This window comes from Thalia democratica, chromosome 1, assembly GCF_965202585.1.
Source record: "Thalia democratica chromosome 1, ktThaDemo2.hap1.1, whole genome shotgun sequence".
NCBI lineage: Eukaryota > Metazoa > Chordata > Thaliacea > Salpida > Salpidae > Thalia > Thalia democratica.
This window is the reverse complement of record NC_139165.1, coordinates 89,567,584-89,593,945: the sequence shown is the minus strand read 5'-3', so window position 1 is coordinate 89,593,945 and position 26,362 is coordinate 89,567,584. Positions and strand designations below refer to the sequence as shown.

The window sequence follows — 26,362 nt, the reverse complement described above, 5'->3', positions numbered from 1 at the left end:
GACGATGACACAATAAAAAATTTACCAAAACTTTTCAGTTTAAACTGTTCTGATTGAGACTAAAGCTTTTGAATAAAACAAGTTTAAATAAAAAATGTTTTTTAACTGTTAAAAGCTTTAAAGTATTATCAAAATAAAAAATCAAATTGTACAAACAGTTAGCTCATAAAGTTCTGTACTAAATTTCAACAAAATTGCTATTATTAATGCAAAGTAAAATCTTTTAGTATAATTCTTAACCTTAAATTTCTACAAAATGCCTTGAAATATTAACCTTGAACTTTAATAAGTTATAATTTGGTCTCATATTTCAAAACGAACTGACAATAGACTTACAAAAAGTCAGTTGTTTGTTAGGTTTATATTTTAAAGATTAGGAAATTTTCAAACAGTTTTATACTTGAAAATTTAATTATCAATAAAAAGGTTAAAAAGTCATCAAAAAATAAACAACTGAATACGTAATACTTTACTTTTAGTAAAATATATTTTTAATAATTGATATATAGTTTTTATTGCCATGATGTTTTTTATTTAGTTTTATTAAAAAAGCTAACTGATTTAGTTGTATCTATTTAAATCTTTAAAGCTTTGTTTTAGACATTTAAGATTATAAACTTTTTTCAGCAATAAAGGCTAAAAAAAACTAACTTGTTCCAAACAGCAGCTTATTGCCCTTGAAGTAACAACTAGAATGAGTATAGATATTGCTCCAGTTTTTAATCTTTTTGAATGGATATATTTTCAGCATCTGTTGATAAATTTATAACTTTTTTTATTTCTAATAACTTGAAACACCATTCGAATTGGGGAAAAAAATGCTGCAAAAAAAAAGCCGTACTATAAAAACGATTTATGTCTCGCTTTAAGTTTTACATAATTTGTGCTTCTAAAAAAAGTTTAAAATAATCAGAACATTTCGATAACACATAAACACTTTGTGAAAGTAAAACTGTGTTGTTGGTAGAAATACAATTACATTGCCTTGATAATTGTTAATGTTTTTATTTTATTTACTATATTTTATACATTTTTTGTTTAAAATTCAAGTTTATACAAGTCTATGTTGTGAACTTAAAAGCAGCTTTTATCTATTGTATTGTTTTGTAAATACTTTTTACACACTAAGAAATAAGGTTACGTAATAATGATAGAAGTAAAAGTAGTAACAATGAAAGCAATACCTTTATTAATAATTCAGACTACTACATTGTATAACTATATATCTAAACAATGGCTTACTAGCAGTAATAGCTCGGATAACGATAATAAAAGTACTACTAACAGTGTTAAAAATTATTCTAATAAAAATAGTATTGTATATATGATTGTTAGTGCCTTTTAGACTAACGTATACTAATGATATATACATGTTAATTCTACGTAGTAATCATTCCATTATCATTTTAGGCGTTTCCAACTATGTTGAACAAATTTAGCTAACTCACTTAACTTCATTGAAAATTATTCTTAAATGACTGTTTAAGGGAATTAGTATAAAATATATGGTTTAGATTTTGTTTATTATGCTTTGAGACTAAGTAAATAATTATAAACCTAATAAGTGCTGACAAGACACAAAAACTTAATAAAGCTTTTCAAAATGTAATGAGGTGCATCATAAAAATACAGGATTTGTTTAAACTGTGAATTTGATTCTAATGCGAAGTCGTAATTACATAACAATTTAAAGTCAGTTTTTTTTTTTAACTTATTGCGCTGTTCAGGACGATTAGAATACAAGACAAGAGTATGCATTCCAATACATACAACGCACTTGTTTTTCATGTTTCATGCAATACACTTTTTTCGAACAATTTGTTTTAGCTTTCAACCAAAAATAGACTTGAAAGGAATACTTAGTGCTGCAAATGAATTATTTACACCTATTTTTTGTATTAGAACTAATTTTTTTTAAATTAGACTTACAACGTTTTTCATATATCAGATGGTATAAATAAAATAGTAAGTTAAACTTTTATTGCGAGTCAATGTTAAAAACACAAGAGCACGTTATAATTAATTCTAAATATTTTTAAAAAACTCATACGTCCATAAAGTTCCGGTTTCATCAATAGATTCCACATCAATCAGTCCTTCTATTCCAGTTGGTTTGTACCCTAGGCGCTGGTAGAATTTAATAGGCCTTCTTTCATTAGCGCCCAGGTAAAAGCGACGATACCCATGTTCAGACGCCCACTTTTCAGCCATGGACAGCATTATTTCTCCTTTTCTTAGACATCGGTGGGGTTCTGCAATCGCAACTGAAAAATAAAATAAAATTCTGAATTTATTTCATTGCTCAAAGCAAAGAGTCTGGAAACAACGAGATACGTGAAACTATTGCCGTTTAATTTAGTTTTAGAGTATTTTTTAAATAATACTTTAGTTAACCTTTTAGCTAAACTTTTCGGATTAAAAGCTATGCGAAAATTTTATTAAACTTATTTTTTATCAACACTTTTAATGTATGAAACTATTTAAATCTATACTAATGTAAAGTCAAAAAAACCTCATTATAACCTATTGTTAGCATGTTGAAACTTATACAAAAAGCCCAAACCTTCTTGACAGCGAGTTTTGGTAATGGGCAAAAATAGGCTAATATTGACTGGGTAACTAAAGATGGATAATATCTGGTAAATACAGGGGGACTTACTTTAATATTTCTGCCAAATTTTTGATTATGAAAATTATTTTAGAAAACGAGCGTTAACACGGCTTGAATGGCTTTTTTTGTAATTTTTTTTTGTAACCAAACTTTAAAACTGATTATTTTCAATTTCTTTAATGCTAACTTTAAACTTTTTTTTATTCTACAAACCGTTCTTCTGCTTAGCTTTTCAAAATAAATTTTATCGCATTGGGGTTTTACTATAGTAGTGGGGCCCTTTTAAAAATTTAATGTTTTTTTACATTTTTTCACTTTGCAACCTTTTTCTCCAAAATAATTTTTTTATTCATTTTTTTTATTATTAACATACTTATTTGGTCAAGTTTTAAGACGTTATTAATTAATTTATTTTTTTTTTATGTATATGCTCAAATAAATTTTTCAGAAACTTTCCAAATTTGCATGATTTTGGTTTTTTTTACATGGTTTTATAGCAAAAGTAAACTTTTTAATTTTAAGTTTTATTTTTAACAGATTTATGCAATTAAGTTTTATAACATTATTATATATATTCCCAACTCACTATTATTTTTCAAACATATGGCTCATTTTAGTTTTTACATAAATTCTTAGTTTTTGATCAAGAAATCCCTTAAATTACGTAAACAAAAAAAAAAAAGTAAAATTTGTATGGGTCATATAGTTGAAAAATAATAATAAGTTTCATAATCGTTATTTTTACTTTATTTAAAAGTTTCGGCAGCTTACAAAACTGTTAAGTAAACAAAAGTTAGTTAAAACCTGATTTGACTAGTAAGCATTGCGCTTCAGATCTGTGTTTGAAAGAATTCGACAACTCAATGTGGCCAACAAACGTCTCTTCATTTTGAATAAGGCAAAAGTTTTTTGGCAAATCTTTTTCCAGGTTCTTCTCAAGTTTTCCTCTTTTGTGTTAGTAACATTTAGTTTAACTAACAACATTTATTTTACACAAGTGAACTGAAAAAATTGTAAATTAATTATTATTTGTGCAAATATATTATCAATAAACTCACTCATGGTTCCTGCACGATCCAAAAGCATTTGCGATCATTCCTGCGCAGTCATCGAGCAGATTTCTCCTTTCCGCCAGAGGGACTAGTGAAAACTCTCTGACGTATTTTTGCCACAACTCACCTTTTAAGTCTTTGATAGGCAAAGTGGTTGGAGGCTGTGCACTAGTTGCTTTTTCTAGTTCTTGCACAGCTGTCCGGTCTTTAAATTCGCACTTTTCTTTTTCAACGTGTTCCCATTCGTCGATTGGCAGCAATCTGTTAAAGTTGACGTCGTCATACTCGTCAGAAGAGTTCGAATCGCAGGCAACTTCTTCGGGTTTGCTCGAAGAACTGGGAGACCGCACGGCATTGAACATGCTCGCAGTAGACTCCGTGTTGTTTTTCACGGGGGAACTCATGTTGTTTTTAACAGGAAATCTTGAAGCTTTTTCTAAACTTAAACATTTGTTTTTGCCATCTTTAGGATCATTAGAAGATTTTTTCGTCATCATTGGAATAGTTTGTTATATTTTCTTTTATAATAAACAAAATAAATTGAATTGTAAAAAAAAATAAATGTTATTTCAAAAATAATTTGAAGTATAATTAATACAAAAATATTAATAGATTAATTGTTTGAAGCTAATAGTATTCCTAATATTCTAAAATAGTTTTGGCTTCTAAAACTCCTGTACTATTTTAAGACAATTTGAAACTTTTTATTTAAAAACTTTTTAAGTTTTCTCTTTTTAATTGACTGCATAAAATAAATCTGTTTACGTTTACATATCCTTAAATTTAGCAAAAATAAAAATAATTTATTTACTATAACAAAAACACTATGAAATGTATCTAAAAGTTCTAAAAATGATTTATTTACAAGACTAGCACCTTTTATTATAGAAAATTTTATCTTAGGAATAAAAAAGGCAGAAGTTAATCTTTTTCTTAATAATTTTAAGTTGTTTTATGTTAATTTAAACCTATATAAAGTTTTCAAACACTCGTAAAACGTTTCCTTAAATAACATCCTAATTGTACTACTTGATTATCAACGTATTGTATGTATGTTAGAAATTTGCGTATTAGTGTGAATTAAATGACAAATGCTAGAAAAAATGGTCATTTCTATAACTAAAATACTTTATCCTTCGGCAGTTAAACTTAATGATAATAATATTAGAACTGAAAAAGATTCAGCCACAAGTTAGAATATTAAGGAGTTTTCGGTAGAGTTATTTTTGGTTAATTTTTTTTTAAAAGTGCAATTAATTGCACGAACGACTTAAAACAAAATATTGTAAGTTGAAAAAAAATTAACTACTACGAAAATGTAAAAACAAAACAAAATAAATGACGTAATAACAGCTTTTTTAGTTCTCAAGACATTTCAATGATAAAACACTTTTCCAGACATTTTAAAAAATACCTGCTATACTTGATATTGTATAAAATTGATTTTTAAGTATTTAAAATACTTACGTTGACATTTTTCGAAATATCTTGTTTACAAGCGTTAATGTCAGAAACTTCTCACATCAGCAAAACTCTGTTTTCTTTTTAAACATGTTTCCTTTAAAAAGTTTATTAGTTAGCATAAGTTTTTATAACAATGTTTAAAAAATACATAGTAACTTAAACTCGTTCACTAAGCGGTTTAAATTGTCCAATTGAAAAAGCTCTGGGTTGAATTTTCTATAAAAGTAAGTTTTTTAGTTTGTTTGAAAAGATAGTTTTACTATTGTTAAATTGACTTTATCAAAATAATTATTAAGAATAATGCAAAGAATAACCATTAAAAACAGTCAAAGTAAAGTTAGAAAAAATAATAATTCAAGCTTTATCTATTTTGTTAATTAAAGTATTTATTCAATGGTTTAAAAACACAAAAAGAAAAGCAATTAAAACTGGATTACCTGTTATTAAACTTTTTTTTTAATCTGATAAGTCTTAACAACATGTATCTAATAAAGTTTACCTGGTTTAGACTGTTTGTAGAAATGAAATGTTGTTAAAGCTCGATTTTTTATCTGAAAACAACACCTTAATTTTTGAATATTCACTACAACAGCATACTTTAGATTAGAGGTCTTCACGGTGTGACGAAGACTTTATGGTGTCGAAGTTTATTTTGAAACTTACACCAGACATTCTGGAGTTTATGATGAAATTCAAAAAATGAAGGTCTCTGGATGGTTTTTGAGTAGGTTTGAGCTTGGGGTTTACTAAACTCTTTCGTTCTAGTTCAGTTTGCACAAATTTGAATAACCGCGAGTACCGTCACTTCAGATAACTAAAATCAACGCTTAATACATACAAAGTTGATAGAGCTTGTGCCAGTTGATTTTTTAAAATATAATTTTAGTAAATGTTAGTAATCTACCAGATCAACAAGTTAGGATCTGGGATGCGGATCTAGATGTTTATTTTAGGATAAGGATCAATTTTATAAGTCGAGAACCGGCCGGATCCAAATCTTTTTTTTCAACTAGAAACCGGCCGGATCCGAGCTCAGATTTCGGTTCTGATGTATCAATACTTAGGTTTTTTGCAATTCAAACTTAATTAGCATTAAATGATTAAATCCAAAGAATTATTATACGTATAAGACAAATTAGTTAAGTAAATTTTTAAAAGTTATGAAGAGTTTTCAAAAATTTAAACTTTTAAAGTACTTTTCAATTGTACGAATTAAAGTAGTATTGCACTTAAGCTATTTCGCACTAAATTCATTTACCTAACCATAAAGTAACTCTAATCTTTATCATAAATTTAACCATTTTTACTAATGGACTAATCGTAAACAAATTAACTGTTTAAAAAGCTCAAAATTAGCAATGGTACGGTTTCAAATCTTTGATAGTATTTTTATAGTTTTATAATGACAGTTTTGTTATTGTTTTAACTCTATTAGTTATTAGGTTTTATTTAACTTTTAGCACTTAAGAGCTCTTTGAGCAGAAATTTGTTTGCCTTACTCAAAAAGACTAAAATAATATTATTAATCATGAAAGCACTTAAGTTCTGTAACATTTTTAAATTAAAAAAAGCTTAATACTATAATATTTATGAGTATACAAATATTGGTGGATATAATATTTTTTGACAAAAAGCTCGGCATATAAAGTATTGAAGCTATAGCTAACTTACTAGCATATAACTGGTTGCTAATTTTTCTGTTAAATCTCAATTGAAATGTGGCCACCAGAACAAGTGAAGAGAAGTTGTAAGAAAGTTTTCTCAATAAAATTAACTAAGTAATTAATTTACAATTTATTCTTTCAGTTTTACCATTTAGGTAAATTAAATATGCGGATAAATGTTGTAAACCTATGCAATAAAAAGTCAACTACTATTTCTGAAAAATTACTAACAGCTTATTTATTCGAGCGTGATCTCTTTATTGTTACAGTTCTCTTTAAGTAATTGTGTTGTATAAGTTAAGTATAGCTACTTACTCACTTTTAGACGTTTTGTTTGAAAATTTTAAAACCGGCTACATCAGGTTCACTAGTACTAATAAAAATGAATACATAACAATAATACATAATCCAACGTTTTATATAGATTTTATTAAAGAAAAAAAACAAAGCCGAGTAATTTTTTTTGTAATTGATATAATTAATAAAATGAAAAAGCAAGTAAAAAATTTATTTCCAAATTTGTATACGTTTTTCAGCTCATTAAGCATATTTAGTTCACTCAAACTAAAAAATAATTCTATACGCTAAACTAAGTTATAAATAATTTTCGTCTAAACAGCTTTATAAAAATGTTAATGTTAGAAGTGAGGTAATTTGACACCGCAATAATACATGGTTTTTCTTAAAGTTTCCCATTCAATTTGAGACCATTCATCACTCTCAACATCAAAATAAAAAACAAGATCCCAACCGACACCAAACATTACCAGCTTGCCGCCGATGGAAAAAATTTCGGCAGGTTCACTTAGAACTAGGTTGCGATCGCCGTATCTACTGTGATCGGGAAAAACCACCGTGAACCTGTTGCAGGTCGAGTCGAAAACTTCGTACCATTCCAAGAAGCCGCCTACGACGAAGAGCTTGTTCTTCATCGCCACCGACTTGTGCTGAAACCTGCTTTCAACCATGTCGGGCATTCTCGTCCACGCGTCGGCCACGTGATCGTACGCCTCCACCGACTTCAGCGATCCCGATCTCGGGCCTCCCCCTTCCACCACTCGGCTCTTCCCTCCCGTCGCCACGATTCTTCCTTGGAACACGGCGCAGTCAAAGTTGAACCGCGCCTCGTTCATCCTCGCAACCGGCTCCCACGCTGCGCATTTCGCGCTGAACTTTGCGCAGGAATCGGTTGCTGCGCCGCGGATGCAACCGCCGACTGCGTAAACGTTGCCGACGAAGGAGCAGGCGCTGAACGTCTTGCGGCCGTCGTGCATGTTCGTCACAACCTGCCAGCTGTTCGTCACGCGCGAGTACTTGTACACGCCTAGTTCCACTCGATCGAGCACGTAAACCTCATCCTTGAGGCAAACCGCGCTGCCAAACACCAGGCCCGTTATCATCGGAGGCAGGGTCTTCATATTTTCGCAGTCGCTCGCGTTCACGGTGAAAGTGTCGGTGACGAGCTTGCTGCCGCGCTTGCCTCCGCAAAACATCAAATCGAAAGCATTTTGAGTGCAGTACCTAATGTTGGCATTTGCCGACACCCGGTCTTTCTTGCCGTCCAAAACTACCCTTACGATGCCGGCACAACCTTCAACCAGAGGCGATTTTACTTCCAAAACGTAGTTCAGAGCGTGATCTGACAGCAAGTGGAGGCGGACGCTCGACAGGAGGCGCCTTGCGCGCTTGCTGCGCTCTGCGACGTTGTGGAGCAGCCAGGAGTTGGCCGCGTGGAACACTTCCATTTCCGAATCGATGTTCAGCTCGTCGCTTGAAAGTATTCTTATGACGTGCTTGAATTCCAGTTCTAAAAAGTCGCGTGAGTCCGCAACGGTTTGGAAGCAGCGTTCGGCGAACAAAAGTGACTTTTCGCACAAATTTTCGTACAACTTTGAGTTTTTAAAAAGCACCGCCGAGTAACTTAAAGGAGCCACGCAGTTGACTTTGATGTTGTTTTCTATACTTCTGTAGATTGCTTTTTCTACGTCTTTGTTCAAATAAACATTGTTTGCCTTCACAAATGGTAAAATGTTGTCTTTTTGAAATTGCAATGACTCTAAAAATAATTTTCAGTTTCTTGGTTATTATAACAGTTAATCATACAACAGAAAAAAGACGTATATGATCTATGGCATCAATTAGTTTTATTTGATTTAAACAACAATTCTTAAAATAAAAGTGTTGGAAATGATAAAATTCAAGCTTTGAAAAACTATTATAATAACAGTTTGGTTTTTTTCTACGACCCTAGAGTATTGAAAAACGTTTAAGATTTGAGTAGTTATAATAACATAACTAATAAATCTTTAAAGAAATATATAATACGGAATTGTTTAAAATTTCTTTTAACAAAAGTCCTTTTTAGTTAAATAGGTTCTCGGTAATACTTATCATACTTTTAGTTTAAAAACACAAAAGTATTATTTCGTAAAACATTTTACATGTAACTAAAATAATTTTTTGTTTTTTCTTTGTATGATTGGTTAATATTTATTTTTATGCAGTTTAATAGCTTCAGCAATTTATTTTGTACTTTTTATTATTACGTCATAAACCAATTATTTTTAAACAGAATAGATTTATTTATTAAAAAAACTTAATAATATAGTTTTTTGAAAAGTTAAAAAAAAAAAAAAAATTGTCACCTGCACTTGGAATATAAGCGCGCTTTCCAATGTTTACTTTGCATAAGTTTATAAATTCCATTTCACTTTTTTTTGCTACACTCACCCGAGGACGTAAGTTTTTATTTTAATATTGTAAACCTAATCAAAGTTAAACTTTCTATTAGAATTAATGATATGTTAAGATATATTTACTACTTCTAAAAACTAGGAATGACTAGTTTAGTGGCTATGTTTTATATAAAGGAAATATCAAACATTTAAAATAAAGAACATCACACTTTCAAAACAATTTAGATGTAATCAAAACTTTTACACAAAAATAAAATTTAAAATGAATATATTATAAGTATTTTAAATTTAAATGATAGATTAACTCCCTGGTGTTAAAGTAAATAAAAGTTTTAAGAAATAAACAGTAGTTTAAAAAGAACTTTACAATCAGCAATAAACAACATATTAACAAATGACGTCACTTCTGGAACTACATATGGAACGTCTTGACTAGATTATCACTGCAATCACATTGTGGCTGGTTTATACAGCAATATCTTAAAACTTAAACTTGCTACAAATAAAATATCTTTCTGGTTGACTGATATTATAATATTTAGAGTTCACTTAATGGAACAGCAGTGAAACTGGTATTCCAGTACACTTCCTGTTCCTATTATTTTCAAAAAGAATCTTCTTCTCCTTATTGCTATTAGAATGGTGAGGGAAAGTAACTCTTTTTTTCAAACAGTGCAACTTCCCTACTTCTTTAAAGTAACAGCAGAAAAAAAATATATAAAACAAAAAAACACACAAAATTTAAAATTAGTTTTAAAACTAATCAAATAGGAAACATTTAAGTTGACAGTAATAAGAAAATAAAATGTTTCCAAAAAAATAGTTTAAAAAGCTGTCAGATAAAGAAAAATAAGAGTATTTAAATTTCTCTAAAGGCATTTTTAGAATATTTAAATGATAGAACTTTCAATTTCTAGGCAAAAACATAAAATCAGTATTATAATAAAAACAACTTTTTCAACTACAAATACACTAATTTTTTATACCTATGCAAACCCCTATCATACAAATTTGAAAAATTTTTAGCATGTTACTGGTATTTATTTGCTTAGCTATTAATAAACATTTTATTTTTCTATAATGCTATTAAGGTTCAAGATCCTTACATAAATTTAACAATGTGACTTAAAATTTGGTCATCGATTTCTTTTACCTAATTCTACTCATACATTGTCAATACTCTTTTTGAGTAATTTGGACTTACATTTTATCAGTTCTATTGTACTTTGTAGAATTAAAATTTGACAGTTTTGTTGTGACTTTGTGGATTTAAAAATTATCAGCTCTATTTTGACTTTGTAGACTTATATTTTGTTAATTCTATTGTGAATTTGTTGCCTTAAAATTTGTTAGATCTATCATGACTGTGTTGATTTACAATGGGACAATTATTGTTGATGTTTGCATTTAACTCCCCTATTGTATACTAATAAATAATGAAATAAATAAATATAAAGGCTTATTACCTGATGGTCTATTCAACCTCCTTTGTTTTCTGGTTATGTTTAATCCTCAACGGCTTTTAAAATGGCAGGTAGTAAATGTGAGTACTGCTTAATAAAAATTAAATATTGCTTTATTATAAAATTTATTTAAAAGTACTTTTAAATAAAATGCACTATGAAATGAAAAAGTTAAACATATTAAAATGGAGACAAAAATTTTATAAATACTGCCTTGAAAATAAAAAAATAAATATACAAGTAAAATTTATTTGGGTAAAATACTGTTTTGGTCGTATTTAGCTGTTACCTGGATCACTGCTGACTATTTACCTTTAGAACGCCGTGTAAGGTTATAGTGTACTGTACAACCACACTAAAATCCATAATCAAATTTAAACTTTACTTAGAACTAATGATAATTAAAGTTTTCTATACTAATTATAAAAACTAAGCATGATCTTTGGTGGTTATAATTTATATCAAAATTCATAGCAAACACTAATAAATAAAGAACATCATATTCTAGGAAAAGCTTTAAATTTAGTCAAAACTTTTACACAACATTTAAATGTACCATGAGCATACTATGAGAATTTAAAATTAAATTAAGAATTAACTACCTGGAGTTAATGTAAAAATCAGTTATAAGAAAAAACATTGTTTAAAAACAGACTTTACAATAAAAATTATGACAACAAATAAGTTTAGTTTCTGGATCTACATCTGGAAGGTCTTGACTAGAGTGTCACTGTAATCACACTGTGGCTAGTTTATATAGCTATATATAAAAACTGTAATCTTGATTCAGATCAACTTGCTTTCTGGTTGACTGATTTTATAGTATTTAGTGTTCAACTAAATGGAACAGCTGTGAAACTAACATTCCATTACACTGCCTATTCTTGCCATTATCAAAGTGAATCTCAATTAAGGTATGGGTGTTTGTACACTTAATTCATTGGTACTCAACATCATAATTAAATCTACCTTATAAATACTAGATTCTATTTGAGACTACTTTATTTAAATCAGGCAAGACAGTATGAACAGTGTATCTTTTATAAATGAAAGCCACAGAACATTATAGATATAGATTCTATATCTATAATGTTCTATAGAATAACAACACTATAAACTGAACATTTTCAAAAAAAAAAAAAAAAAATTTGACTAAAGACGTTATCTGATCAAGAATAGACATACAAAAACAAATATCAAGCAGTTCTAAAAAAATTTAATAATAACTTTTAGCAAAATCTCAATATCAATTCTTTTTACCTTTACCTTACCATTTTAAACTCTGTAGAAACTAAATTGATAATTGTAAAAATATAAAATGGACATTGTGGCTTCTTTAGTATATTTCCAAAGGAACTACTTTTTATAAACCAATTAGGGCCGTTGTGTGGGATAGAGCATTTGAGCAGAAATACCTTAAAAAGATAAAACACGTATTATTTTGTTTTAAAACTGTTAAAACTATAATTTTTTATACAAACTTTAGTTTTTGAAAAGTTTGGTTTTCTTGCTGGTTTAAACTAAAAAATTTGAACATAAGTCATTCATTAAAAAAAAAAAATTATTAATATAATTCGTTTAGCGCATTCTCAGAATAATCTTGCTAAAAACTATTAATATTGTAGTGTAATTATAGTTGTATACAATGAATTCAAAAAATCTAGTTGAAAATATTTACGTCATAAAGTATAAAAGTCTGTTAAAAAGGTATAAATTAGAGTTACTTTAGTTTACTAACTGTTTGTTGTAATTATAGTACATTTATTTCACTAACTTAGTTTTTGAATTATATAAAACAAATAACTTCTTTAATTACTTGTAAATTTCAGCACCGCCTGACAAATCACCACGCGTCGCCACTTATCAAGCCCACCTAGCATAACTATAAATACTTTTCCTACCTAACTTCCCCGTTTCCTTTAAATATTCAAGAATAGATCAAAATTCAAGTTTTTATAAACTTTTTTTACCTGATATACTTAACACTTATTATAGTTTGTTTCCAAAGTTTGTTTAGACATAACTAAAAAACAGCTGATTATTGTGAATTTTTTTAACCAATTCAACTACAAAGCCTATTAAGAAGGTTTACCATGGTTAAAATATTCTCAATTTCACAAGAATCATAAATAGATTCTTGCTTATGGAAATTACATTACCGAGTAGAGTTGCCATATGCTAATATTGCCATGTCATCTGAACAGCGAATACTGAATAAAGATTTTTTAAAATTATTATATTGTTTATTGTGCAATGTTGGACACAGGCATCAAAACCTGAGCCACTTAAACAGGACATACAAAAAGAGAAAAAGAAAATAAACTTATATTCAACACTTTAAGATAATTACAAAAACATATTTTTTTTTTTATAAATTGATTTATAAAAATTTATAAACAAAGCTAAAACAGAATTGAAATGAATAGAAAATAAATTATTAAAAAGTAATAATAAAAAGTAATTTAACGGCCAAGGATTAGGGGTAACAGTGATAGTAAAAATAATAACTATTAATAAAAAAAAACTTGAATATAAAAACGTAAAATTTATTAATAAAAAGCAAAAAAGAAGGAAAAAAATACCGACAGATAATAAGGGTCAAGGGTAACAGTTTTAGTAAAACAAAGATATTTAAATAAATAAAATAAATTGAAATAATTTCAAATGTTAGTGCAAAAATGTCTTCGTGGAAAAGTGACCATTCGAGCAAAAGTTTTCTTTTTTAAAAGTGACCCTTTCGTGTAAAATTGACACCGTACAAAAGTGTCTTCGTGCAAAAGTGTCATGTCGAGCAAAAGTGACCTTTGAAAAAAAAAAATCTTCTTGCATGCTTGACACCTACCCATATATAATTTATTGGATATGTTCACAACATTTTAATAAATGGCTAAAATTTTTTTTTTGCTTAATAAATGTTTTTCAATCATATATGTTTTTTAAACAAACAAAACACCGTTTGTTTTTTGCTACTAAAAAATATACACACTACGTTTATACAATTAGTTATGACATTTTAATTCACATCCCACTTTTATTTACCAAAGTTAAAACGACTAAATTACTTTAAAAGATTCACAGTATTTCAAAAAATGTTTAAAGTATTCTAGTGTTTACACTATATACTATGTACTTTATTGAGTCCTATAACTTTGTTTAAAAGCCATACCTTTTATAAACTATAATTAAAAATTATATAAATAAAACAATACTTAATGTACTTATGGTGTCTTCACGCGTGTTCAGTAACTTTATAACTGCTGAATATTCCACTAATGCGTCGCTGATTTGTTTTAAATTTTTGGCGCTAAAGAGCATAAAAGTTTATTAAATTATTCAAAATTAATACGAAACCAGGGACAAAATGAAGCGATAACATTAAAAAAGCAAACATATTATTAATAAAAAATCTAAAAAAACTCTAATATTTTAAACTTAACTTAGATGTATTAAGTGAACTTGAAAATAACTAATCTAAGTAATACAACATTAAACAGTTAGTTTTAAATAACTAAATTAGTGTTGTTAAAAACCACTAAGTATTACTTAATTTTTTTAATAATTACTATAAAAAACCAAAATTAAGTAAATTTTAAAATAAACAATTAAAAAAAAGTACTTTTGGGTAAAATAATAAAAAATAATCAATAGTGATTAAATTTTCATGTTAAAACTCAAAAAAATATAAAAGAAAACCTATAAACGTTATAACTTAATCAGTTTTAACAAAAACAATGGTATTTAGTACATTTTGTAAATCAAATAAACAATAAAACGTCGTTTATACGTCATATATAGATAATTTTTTATATGTAAATATCAAAATATAATTAATAGATGTTTTGATGAAAAGTTAATAGAAAAACTAGGTATAAATAAAATTTAACGTTTAAAGAGACAAGAAAACACTTTAAAAACATTTTGAATTCTACTTATAACTCTTTAATACATAACTGACAAAATATTAAATATACGGTCAAAACAGGTTTACCAAAGGATTAAATCAAGGTTCGTACATTCAAAAACTTTATTTTAAATTCTCATTGGTTAATAACCCGTTTAGTAATGAATTTTATTAATTGTTTGTACTTTAAAAAAATAAATATAATTTGTGTTAAAGCTGTTTTCATTAAAAACACTAAGAGAAAACAAAATTTTAAATAAAAAGTAACACAAAACGCTTAAAAAACATCTTGATTCGAGATTTTTATCATATAAAAATAAAAAATAGTAGAAAAAAAAAATTCGAGCAGGTTTTTAGTATAAACTTACAGTAATTTTTTTTTGGCGAAAATAAACATAAAAGTATAGATGAAAAAGTTTTAAAATTATTAAAAAAAAACTCTAAAAATAATAAATAATTAGTTTAATAAAGGAGAAAATTTTATGAGATCCATATAAATCAGACATAAAATGAGTGTAAGGGGTAAGCGTAGGATTCAAAAAAGTTTATTAATTGTAGGTTAAAATATTAAGCTTATACTTAGGCATAATAGTTTAAGTTAAAATAACTATTACTACTATTTAGTTTAAGTAAGTCAATTATCTTGTTTGTTATATGTATTACCTTGTTGTGTGTATTACGTATAGTTTTTGTTTTGTTGTTTTGTATTTTTTTAAGTATCAAGTATTATACTTGATTAAATACAATGATTAAATTAATTCAAGTATTTATTTAGTTGGCTTGTTATGTTAACAAAATAGGTATAAACTAGTTATGTTATCATACTTTTATTGAATTAGTATTTATGAATAAATTTCAATGCAAAACCTTTTGAAAAATTGTTAAAAATCTTACATTTATGAACCCAAAATGTGCGGTTCATATGCAACTTGGACGAGCAGTCAAGGCGGCATACTTTTACTCAGAAACACCTATGTTAGTGTTCAAAGCCCACAACTGCCATATTTTTACAATTATGTAAGTAAGCACACATGATTATAAAAAAAATAAGTAAAAAGCCTATTATTATTTATCTATTACATTCAAAAAATATCTTTAAGAAGTACGCATCCGTGTAAGGTAAGGATAAGTTTAAGGGCATAGGGGAGTTAAAACACTTTTTCACAATGTGATCTTATTTTATATAGTTTTTACTGAGCTACAAGATGCTATTTACAGATTAAAAAAAATCGAAACAATTTTTGAGATATAGCCGGTCAAAGTCGGAGGAAACAATAGGTTCCTTATCGGAGGCACAACTAAAACAGTAAATAACAAGAAATCACTAAGAATTTATCTCCTCCTAGGTTTTTTGAGATAAATACCTTAAATTTTTTGGAAATGTTCCTTGCAATGTTTAGAAAATTCTCTTCAAAAAAAAAAATTATAACAAAAAACAAAAAAAAATGTTTAATTTTTTATATATAGATTTTTTTATAGTTTTAATAATTTCTTGCACCAGTATTTTTAAATATTGCAAGAAACATTTCCTAAATATTTGTGGTAGTAATCTTAAAAACTACTGGAAATACTAGAAGATATATTTTTAGTGATTTCTAGTTATTAGCTGTTTTAGTTTTGCCTCCCATATGGAACCTATTGTTGCCTTTGACTTTGACCGGCTATATCTCAAAAGTTATTTTGAATTTTTAAAATCTGTAAAAAACAACTTGTAGCTTATTAAAAACTATACAATACAAAATTACATTAAAACATAAAAAATATTTTAACTCCCCTATGCCCCTAAATTTATTCTTACAGGGGGGTTTCTTTTTATCTTAATGAATAACTGACCTTTAACTAATAATTATTTCTAAAAAAATGTTTTAACCCCCCTATGACCCTAAGTTTATTCTTACCTTACACGGATGTATACTTCTTGAAGATACTCTTTGAGTGTAATAGATAACTATTTTGAAAAATTTGTGCGTACCTTACACGGATGCGTACTTCTTAAAGATACCCTTTAAATATTAAATACATTTGTTTTAAAAATTTAGTGAGTACCTTACATGGATGTAATCCCCTGCCCTCAACTGTAATTTCCTTTTGCTTATTTAATGGAAGAATCATAGTTATATAAATATACAAAAACATGGAAGTGATTTGCTTTAACCCCCTATACCCTTAAATAAGTTCTTGTGGCTAATTAGATATCTGTTGTTCAAACAATGTTTTAGGTCCAAAACAAAGTTATAAAAACAATCAGAGGCCTAAGTTACCCTGTGAACTTTATTTTATAGATTTAACCTGAACTTAATTAAAACTAACTATAACTGTAATTAGTATAAGCTAATACTTCAAGAAATAAAACTTAATCTTAATGAATAGCTGACCTATAACTAACCAAAAATTAACTCAAATTTTTTAAATCAAAATCTAAGTGTGTTTCACAAAAATTATTTAGAAAACTTTAATAAACTAACTCTAATATGAAAAAAAAATACCTAAATGAATAACTGATCTTTAACTAATCAAAAATTAACTCAAACTTTTTAATTTAAAAATTTATGTACATATTTTAAAAGTATTTACAAATAAAAAACAAAAGATTTTTTTTAACAGGTTTACAAGTAAGAAAATATTTTTTTTTAAGTATTTTTATATTTTTATTTTTTAAACTTATATACATATTTACATGAAGAAAGAAAAAACATAAAGTAAAGAAAGTTGTTCTAAAGTGTGTGTGCATGGTAAATGTAAAAAGAAGAAAATAATTAATATGTTTTCCTCTAAAAGGTTACTAAACTAAAAATAAGTATGCTTTAAGAAAGATATGTGTCTGTGTTGTAAATGAGGAGTGAAAATATTTCAAAATGAGAAAAAAAAACTTAAGCTGATCATTATAAAGCCCTATTTAAAACTCTAGTACTTTTGTTGTTTTCTTGGTTTTTTAACTGGTTTCTAGCTGTAATTGTTTTGTCTGTTGATTGTACATAAGGTCTACCGTTTATGTATACAAGGTGTTTTTTCCATGCTGCTTTAAAAGTCTTTGTTTTCCTGCATGTTGAAACTTATATGTGTTGTTGTGGGTGGAGTAAAATGATAAAAAAGTGTGTTTAATTGTGGCTTAGTAAGATTAAATTTTGGGGCACTGTTTTAGGGTATCCTAAATTGTCCTTCATTATAAAAGGACTTTTTAATGTCTATAAACTGAATGTCTACAGGCTTCATAATATTTTCAACCACTTCCAAAGGTTTTAAAGTATATGTTCCTGTATTAGTCTTGATTGTGGCGTTTGCACTTTCTGCTGTATTATTTGTGAGTGGTTTTTTATTTGGGAGATTAAGTTTCCATTTTGGAATTAATACAAATTGATGTATTAAATCCAATTGTTTTTTTTTATATATGTTTTAAGCTACCAGTTAGTTTTAACTAATTTTTTTGATTAAAAGTAACTTTGAAGCTACAACCAATCAAAGTTAGAGAGTTCAATAAGTTTTTTTTAAATGCAAACTCAAAAGGCAAGTACAAAAGATTTCACTAAAAATCTATCTTATCCTTCTTATTTTGAGCAATTGTTATAAAAATTTCTCAGAGTAACCATAACAATTTTTTAACAACTTGTAGGAAACATTTTTAACTACTAATTATAATTTAAAAAAAAAATTGTAATTAGAATTATGTTCTTAGTTTTTTTAACAGGTATATCAGAATATCTTTCGGGTTGTAGAATGATGATTTATAAAATATCTCAATTTGAAGATGTTTTGCAATCTTACTTAAAATCAAGACACTAATGGCATTTACTAGTGAAACTAATTACTAGCATGATGCAAAGTTTGTTGACACTTTTTTTATCATAATTTTCTTTTAACTTTTTTTTATAAATATACTTTCTACAAGTTGTTGTAATATTAAAAAAAAAATCTGAAAAATTTTAGTAAATTGCTTTAAAATGGAGGAATAAAATACTTTTAGTAACCTTTTCTTCGAAATCTAAGAAAATTGGCGTTGGAAATAATATAAATTAAATCCTAATATATACTTGTTTGCCACTCTTTGTCATAAAGTCTTCTGTGAGTAACCTTAACCTTCCCGGAATTTTTTCTTAAATCCAAAAATACTTTTAATAAACTGTTTAAAATTTTTCCTGAGATTTTTATAAATATCTTAAAACTGCTTTGAGTTTCCCGGAGTTTTAAAAACTTAAAAATTTCCTTAGTTTCCCTAAGATTTTCTATTATTTTACATTTCCGTGAGCTAGTTAGTGTGTGGTAACCCTATATATATATTATTACATAAAAGCTAATATGAATTTGATTATTACTTAGGATGATGTTGCACAAATATCTAACTGAAATTATATTGTATTTGATATATTCTTAACTATAATTTTTGGCTAAAAAGTTATACTTTCTAAGTACATAAATTGAGTTACATATCATAAACTAATAAAACTTAAATATTTAATCGCTTTTATTAAACAATATAAAGCAATAAAACGATTTCAATTTTTTATGATTATGATATTGTAAAACAAAATTATTTGAATACTTTAGTTTATCATAAATAAATTTTATTCTCACTTTGTATTTAAAGGTTGTTTAATACAAAGTATATTTCAGGCTAAACATAGTTAGCATAAAACATTGATTTTTAGCCTAAAATAATGGTTAGATAGACATTATCTCAATATAATTTCAGCTTGACATTGGGGCAAATTCATCCTAGGTAATTACTATGAATTTGTATACAAAAATAATGGACCCCACCACTCATAACCTTATATTAGCAGTAAACATAAATAATCCTAGTTTAAATTATTATTTAATATACACATACATATGTATTACAGTTAAATTGTATACAAATTTCTGAAACTAGTAAGGTCTAATATTTGTTAACAGACCTTTGAATTTTAAACCAAGTGTTTTGCTAACTTGTAATAACTTGTGGTGCCAAAGTATGATAAATAGCATCAAAATTTACGGTTGAATAGTTTTATTTCTATTTAAATAGATCAGCCAATCAGCGACACATGTGTAGAATATTCAGCCCACTTTATAAAGACATAAATTTATTTCTTAACTTTATGGTTTAACAACATGCTTATTTCTTTAAAGATTTGTTTTCTGTAAGCAAGTTTTATCAATAGTTTTAGTTTTTTATATACTGATAGTTTTCATTCAGTGAGTAAAAGTTATGCTAGATAGTTATTGGTATGTTGCACGTAGTTCTATCAGTGTAAAATTTAAGTGGCATAGTAAAAGTAGTTAATACATGACTTTTTTAAATACAAATCTTTAATTAAATACAGATTTCTTTGTACACTACGTTTCTGTTTTATTCTAACTTAAAACTACTAAAGTTAGTATTATATTTAAAATTAAATTTAAATAATTTAAAATTTGCAAGAACTAGTCTTCGCTGTATAAACTATTAATATAATTAACACATAATTAATAAATAGTGAAATTAATTTTGACTTATAATAATTTTATAGCGATTTAAGCAAAGATTTTAGAAAGGAAAAAAAAATGCTTTTGTGTTATTTGTGAAAAGGATAAAGTTTATATATTTCATGTATATTATTCAACCTATTAAAAACTAACTTAACAATTAGACATTTTTTTCTTAGTATAAAAATTCAAAATGTTGTAAAGTTTATAACTAGTAAAATTTAAAGGTAAAAATAAATCTTAAAACTTATGTAGAAGCATATTGTCAGTGGCTATTGTTTAGTCTGATAAAGATTTATTACGGATATCAAAAAGTAAGTTTTTGAAATATTTTTGTTTTAATTCGTGAACATTTAATAAATGTGTCTATCTATGTTTTGTCTTACTCTATGAAGTATTGTACTTAAGAATAAAAACCAACTATATGAGTTCAATTTGTATAACTTAAAAATAAAGTAACTGTTTTTAGTTTAGTTTTTGTTTGTAAAAAGAAAAGGTTTTATACATAGGATAAAGTCTTTAAAAACCTTCTTATTAGTTACTTTTCTTAAACAACTATAAAAGCAATACTTCGGCGATCAAAAAAAATTAAATTGTCAAAATAGTTAGTTAATTTATTATAAAACTAACGTACAAAATTTTGTTTTGATTTATGTCGTTTGCATTCTCTTTTCCATACAATTTTTAACTTTTTATCGATAAGAAAAAATAAAGTTATAGCATTACTAGTAAACATTTTTTTTTTAATTATAAATGTAACAAACCAAATAAACTTATTAAAAACAAGTTAATGACAAATCGTTCTACTAGATAAAGCCAATGATTAACTTATCTAAACTTAAGGTAAGCTGTTTAATGCGGTTTAATTTAAATTAATGGTTAAGTATAGTACAAAATTTTTTTCTAAATTTGCATTAGTACTTTTATTATATAACGAAGAAATTTTGCTAATTTAAAATAACACTTAATCTTAATAACACAATAAATACAATAAACTTAGTGAAATTTATAACCTGTTTATGTTAATAACTTTTTAGAGCTTTCAGTAATCAATCTTCAAATAAACTTGAAATTATTTAAAAGCTTCAGCTTTAAATGTATAGTTTAAAACAGAAAGCATTTTATGATTTTGTTATCAAGTAATAGTCTATTAGATGGAACTTTTAGAAAACTTTTAATTACTATATCTCTTTTACCTAGAAAAAAACACTAGTTTGTTATTTTGTAGACTATAATTAATTTTATATCTTACGTTTATACATATTGTTAAAAATTATTAGTAAGTGTATTTCATTTTTTTCATAATAATAAACTTTAATCAATACGTCTTAAATTTACACTTCAAAATAACAAAAAAACCTCATAATGATATCAGTTTTTGGTTATATTTTACATGTTCGTTTATATAAATTTTTACTAAAAACGTAAAAATATTACAATATTGTGACTAACTACCGAAAAGTTTTAACTTTTGAAAATATTGAAATTTTAGTTGTTTTAAATTAATTAAAAAAGTTTAAGTATCACTTTAAATTGAGCTTAAAAGATTTAATAAATTCTGTTATTTAATTTTTTGTTACTTTTTTCTAATTAATTTAAAGTTGGAAACTAAACTTTAAAATTTCAGTGTCCAAAACAAATAATAAGTAAATACAGTGTAAAAAATAATTTTAGATAATATAATTTTTTTAAGTTTTATAATTTCCACTGCTTATATGACAACAGTGCAAAAAGTTGATATTAGTAAGATAATTGTTTAAAAAACTGTTTAATGGAATTCAGATTAATTACAAGTAGTTTACTGATGTTGAATGTTACATTATTTATAAAAGCTTCTAAAAATTTTTGTGCAGTTGAAATAGATTGAAAAAGTATTCTTCAATAGACTTAACTTGTATTTATTTTTATATTTTTTAATTTTCAGACTAAATAAAGTTAATCAACATTCAGAAAAATCATAAATAATGTAGCTATATTTTTATTGCCTAAATTGTTTTTTAGCTTTTTTTTCCTAAATATTTTTATTTTTCGTTTAAAACCAATTATAAACAATGCAATTAATTTAGATTTAATATATTTCAATCGTCTAAAACACATAAACTAAACTATTAGAATGTTTTTATTCGAAGTATTAAAATGAATAAGTAATGATCATTTATTGGATCATTTATTTTCTTTTTTTTCATGGCATTAAAAGTTTAGGTTTTGTAAATCAGTGTAATTTTTTTGATATCAAATTTATTTAATCACTAATGAACTTTCGACGACTATTTTGAAAAGCAAATAAAATATTTGTAAGCATTAGGTTTATATTTAGAGTTAAGTTTTTATACAAATATAATAATTAAGAAAATTTAGAAATCATTTAACTACCTTTTGTATTTTCATCAAAAAGCAAAACCTTTTTAAACTTGCTTTACTAAATTTTTAAAATTTTTGTTAAAATGTTTTTTGAAATAATCAAATATTAATACTTACTATACTACTGAATACAATTTTTTTTTTTTAATTTTTAATACTTTGTCACTGTACTTAATGTTATTTTTTTGACAGTGGTATACATTTGACAGTTGACAACTAATTAAAACAAATTAAACAAACAGTACATGAACACTTGAATCAGTTAATTTATTTTAATTACTAATGTATCATTTTATAAGTATAAAAAAGTGTTGGTGTACAAAGATAGATACTTACCTAGAAATCTCACAAAGTTTAGGTACTACAGGTAAGTTAAGCACAATAGCATCAAGTTTGTTTACAATAGCTGAAAATGGAAGATAACCGTTCAATTCACAACTATGGTGGTTCGATGCCTATGAAAACGGCTTTAAAACACGCAGGTGACAATTTTTTAGTTTTTTCTAATGTTTTGCTTTAACCTTGAAATGAAAACTAGTGGTAAGTATATTTTTTGTTAAGATTAGTTTTTTTTTTGATAATTAATTAGATGTAAGATACATTTGTTAAATATTCTTTATTATTCTACCTTCCACTTATAGACTGTTTTTAAATATAAACATCTTATTTTAAAAGGTTCGTTTACTACAATGAAGTCTGTTACGTAATTTAAAATTAAAACTAAAACTTTCGAGAACTAAATAGAAATATGTTAAAATAAATTTGATAGTTTACTGTTTGAGAAAGAGGTTTCATTATTTTCGACACTGGAAATAAAAAACGGTTTAAAATTGTAGATATATATTATTAAGATGTATAGAAATTTTAGAATTAATAGCAACTATTTTCATCTCACTATGGAAAAATAGCAAACAACGATCTAAAAACTTTATTTAAACATTGTTTAAACTAATTTTTAATTTTCTTTTTCTAATATTTTAGATATTTCAACTAGCTGATTCGAGATTTTTCATTTTACCACTTTGAAGTTTTTATTTTTAATTGTCACCAAAAAAATCCAACACCAAAAGCACCATTTTCAAATCTTTCACATACCATTACAGTTTGTTAATCTAGAAAAACTAACTATCTAAACAAGATATTTAGAATTCTTTTAATTATAGAAAAAAAACTTTGATCATTTTACTGCTTTAACATTTTATAACTTTTACTTATTTAGTAGTTATATTGTATTTTCGTTTACAAGGTAATGGGTTAAAAATTAATAAACGGAAAACAAAAGTGTTTACAGTGTAACACAATTTAAGTACCCAACCTAATTAAATTTACTATTTTTTGTCAATGATAGTTTAATTAAATTATATATGCATACATAAAATAGACGTGGTATATAGCAGGGGCGTCGCGTGGGGTGTTGCACTACCGCAACTGCACCACCTTGAAATTTTCTAAGAAAAAAAAAAGTATCTATAACGTTTTCGTTATTTTTTTTGAACGAAATCTCTTTTAAAACTTCAAATTTGAAAACGACCATTTTGCCCACTTCACTGCCGCAAACTCTTAGCTGACTGCCGCAAATGAACTCAAAAAAGCAAAATTTCTTCAAGAATTACCGCAAAATCAATATCTTGCGGTAAGTAAGCTAAGTTGAATATTCCCTAAAACAGGACTTGCTTAAGTATCATCTACAAGCTATTGTAAACATAAAATAAAAACAAAGCAAGCTACTGCAAAGGATTAAACTTGAGTTTATGTACCCACATGATTTTTTAGATTTAACAGATCACTTCTATTAAAAGATTTGTCATAAGTTGCATATTTTGAAAAAAAAGATAAAAACCCTAAATCACCAAAGTCTTAAAAATTTGATTTTTTATTTTAATCTGCATACATAAACTTAACTATAACTGATTATTATTATCATAAAGTTAATAAAATTCAAGTTCTGAAAAAAAGAATTAAGAAGCTTATTATAAACTTCTAGTTCACTCTTACAGAAAAATATTTTAGATTTATATTAAATAAAAAATAGTATTATTGAAACAATCACATATTTAAATAAAGTAAATAGCCTTAATTTAGAAACTTTGGTTACTTAGAGTAGTTTAACATTTTAGGAAAATTTAGTCTACCTCTACTTTATATAACTTTTGGTTTAATTTTTTCATAAACAAAGCAAACATTTTAGATAAAATTGTTGAAACATGATTGCCTTGCCTCATAATCAGGATAACTTAGAAATGTTAAAAACTCAAGATGACCCAAGATAAATTAAAACAGACCAAATTAGAAAAATATTCAGGCTGACTAAAGCGGTTTTAATTTTTACTCTGAAAATAACAAGGTTATTTAAAATTAAAAAATAAGTGTTTTACCCCTATGGCCACATGAAAACTAACTAACCAAACTTTTACTTCTATAATGGTTACATATTTATAAATTATCTTTAAAATTCTTGAAAAGTTCAACAGCCTCACAACTAAACTTAAAAAAGTTGAGCTCCTGAGAAAATTACTGTCATCAAAATGAAAAACAAATAAATATTAAATAAAGAAAAGATATCCTTAAAAAACTTTTGAATTTTAAACCTCCAACAAAAAACATTAAAATTAGAAAAAAAGTTAATAAAAATGTTAATGTTTGTAAAAAAAAATGTGCAAATTAGTGAGGAGTAAGGGGGGAGGGTGTATAGGCACTTTTTTACATGTTGTTCTTATTTTAACTTTTTCAGAAAGCTAATAGTTACTCTTTAATAAACTTGAAATTTCCAATTAAACTTTTAGTTAGAACCAGTCAAAGCCAGAGAGTACAATGGTTTATTATACAAGGAGCAAACCAAAACAGCAAAAAATACAATTTTACTGAAAACCTATATTCTCCATCATTTTTAAAACAATTTTTAATTAAACTTTTTCATCTTAATTTTTTTTAAACTTTATACTTTTGTTGAAGAGAAGTTTTCAATTTTTAAGTATCAATATATATTTTTATATATACAAAAAAAAAATTTTTGATTTAACTTTTATTTTCTTGGTGTTTTAAATATTTAATTTAGCAATTTTTTTTTGTTTTAACAAAGAAACATCTAAAGATTTTGAGGCCAACTTATAAAAAAAAGATATGATTTTAGTGATTTGATTTATTTGTTGTTTGAGTTTATATTATAAAAATAAGGATTCATTTGTACCTCTGACTGTGAATTACCATATCTCAAAAATTTTAAGAATTTTTTATATTGATAAAAGATGACTTGTAGTTAAATTAAAACTGTATAAAGTAATTTCAGTAAAATAATTCTAAAGTAGATGTTAAGGGCATAAAGGGGGGGGTTTAAAACATTTTTTAAAACACTGTTTTAGTTTGTGCCTCCCATTATGAACCTTTTGTTGCCTTTGACTTTGACCGGCTATATCTTAAAACATATACTGAATTTTTAAAATCTGTAAAAAGCATCTTGTAGCTTAGTAAAAACTACATAAAATAAGATCAAATTGTTTCATCCCCCCTATGCCCTTAAAAGCAAAGCTTATCTTCAGGTGTAGCAAAAGTTCAGTTGTTTTCAAACTTGACAGTAAAAACATATTTTTATTAAAATAATTGATATTCTTTTAAATTGTGCACCATCTAAAAAAAATACCACGCGACGCCACTGGTATATAGTCTAAAATAATGAATTGTCCTGAAAAGTGTACTAAAAAACTATTAACA

The 26,362-nt window shown here is 26.2% G+C and overlaps 1 protein-coding gene across 1 annotated transcript; it reads right to left on the bottom strand.

The window, feature by feature from the left end:
- Positions 1–7,429: 7,429 nt before the first annotated feature.
- On the bottom strand, positions 7,430–11,841 carry LOC145840921 (kelch-like protein 25). The gene is made up of 2 exons (XM_082948280.1): positions 11,814–11,841; positions 7,430–8,826 (listed from the first exon to the last, which is right to left on the bottom strand). Exons 1-2 carry the CDS (start codon positions 11,839–11,841, stop codon positions 7,430–7,432), a joined length of 1,425 nt encoding a protein of 474 aa, XP_082804406.1.
- Between the last annotated feature and the right edge of the window lie 14,521 nt (positions 11,842–26,362).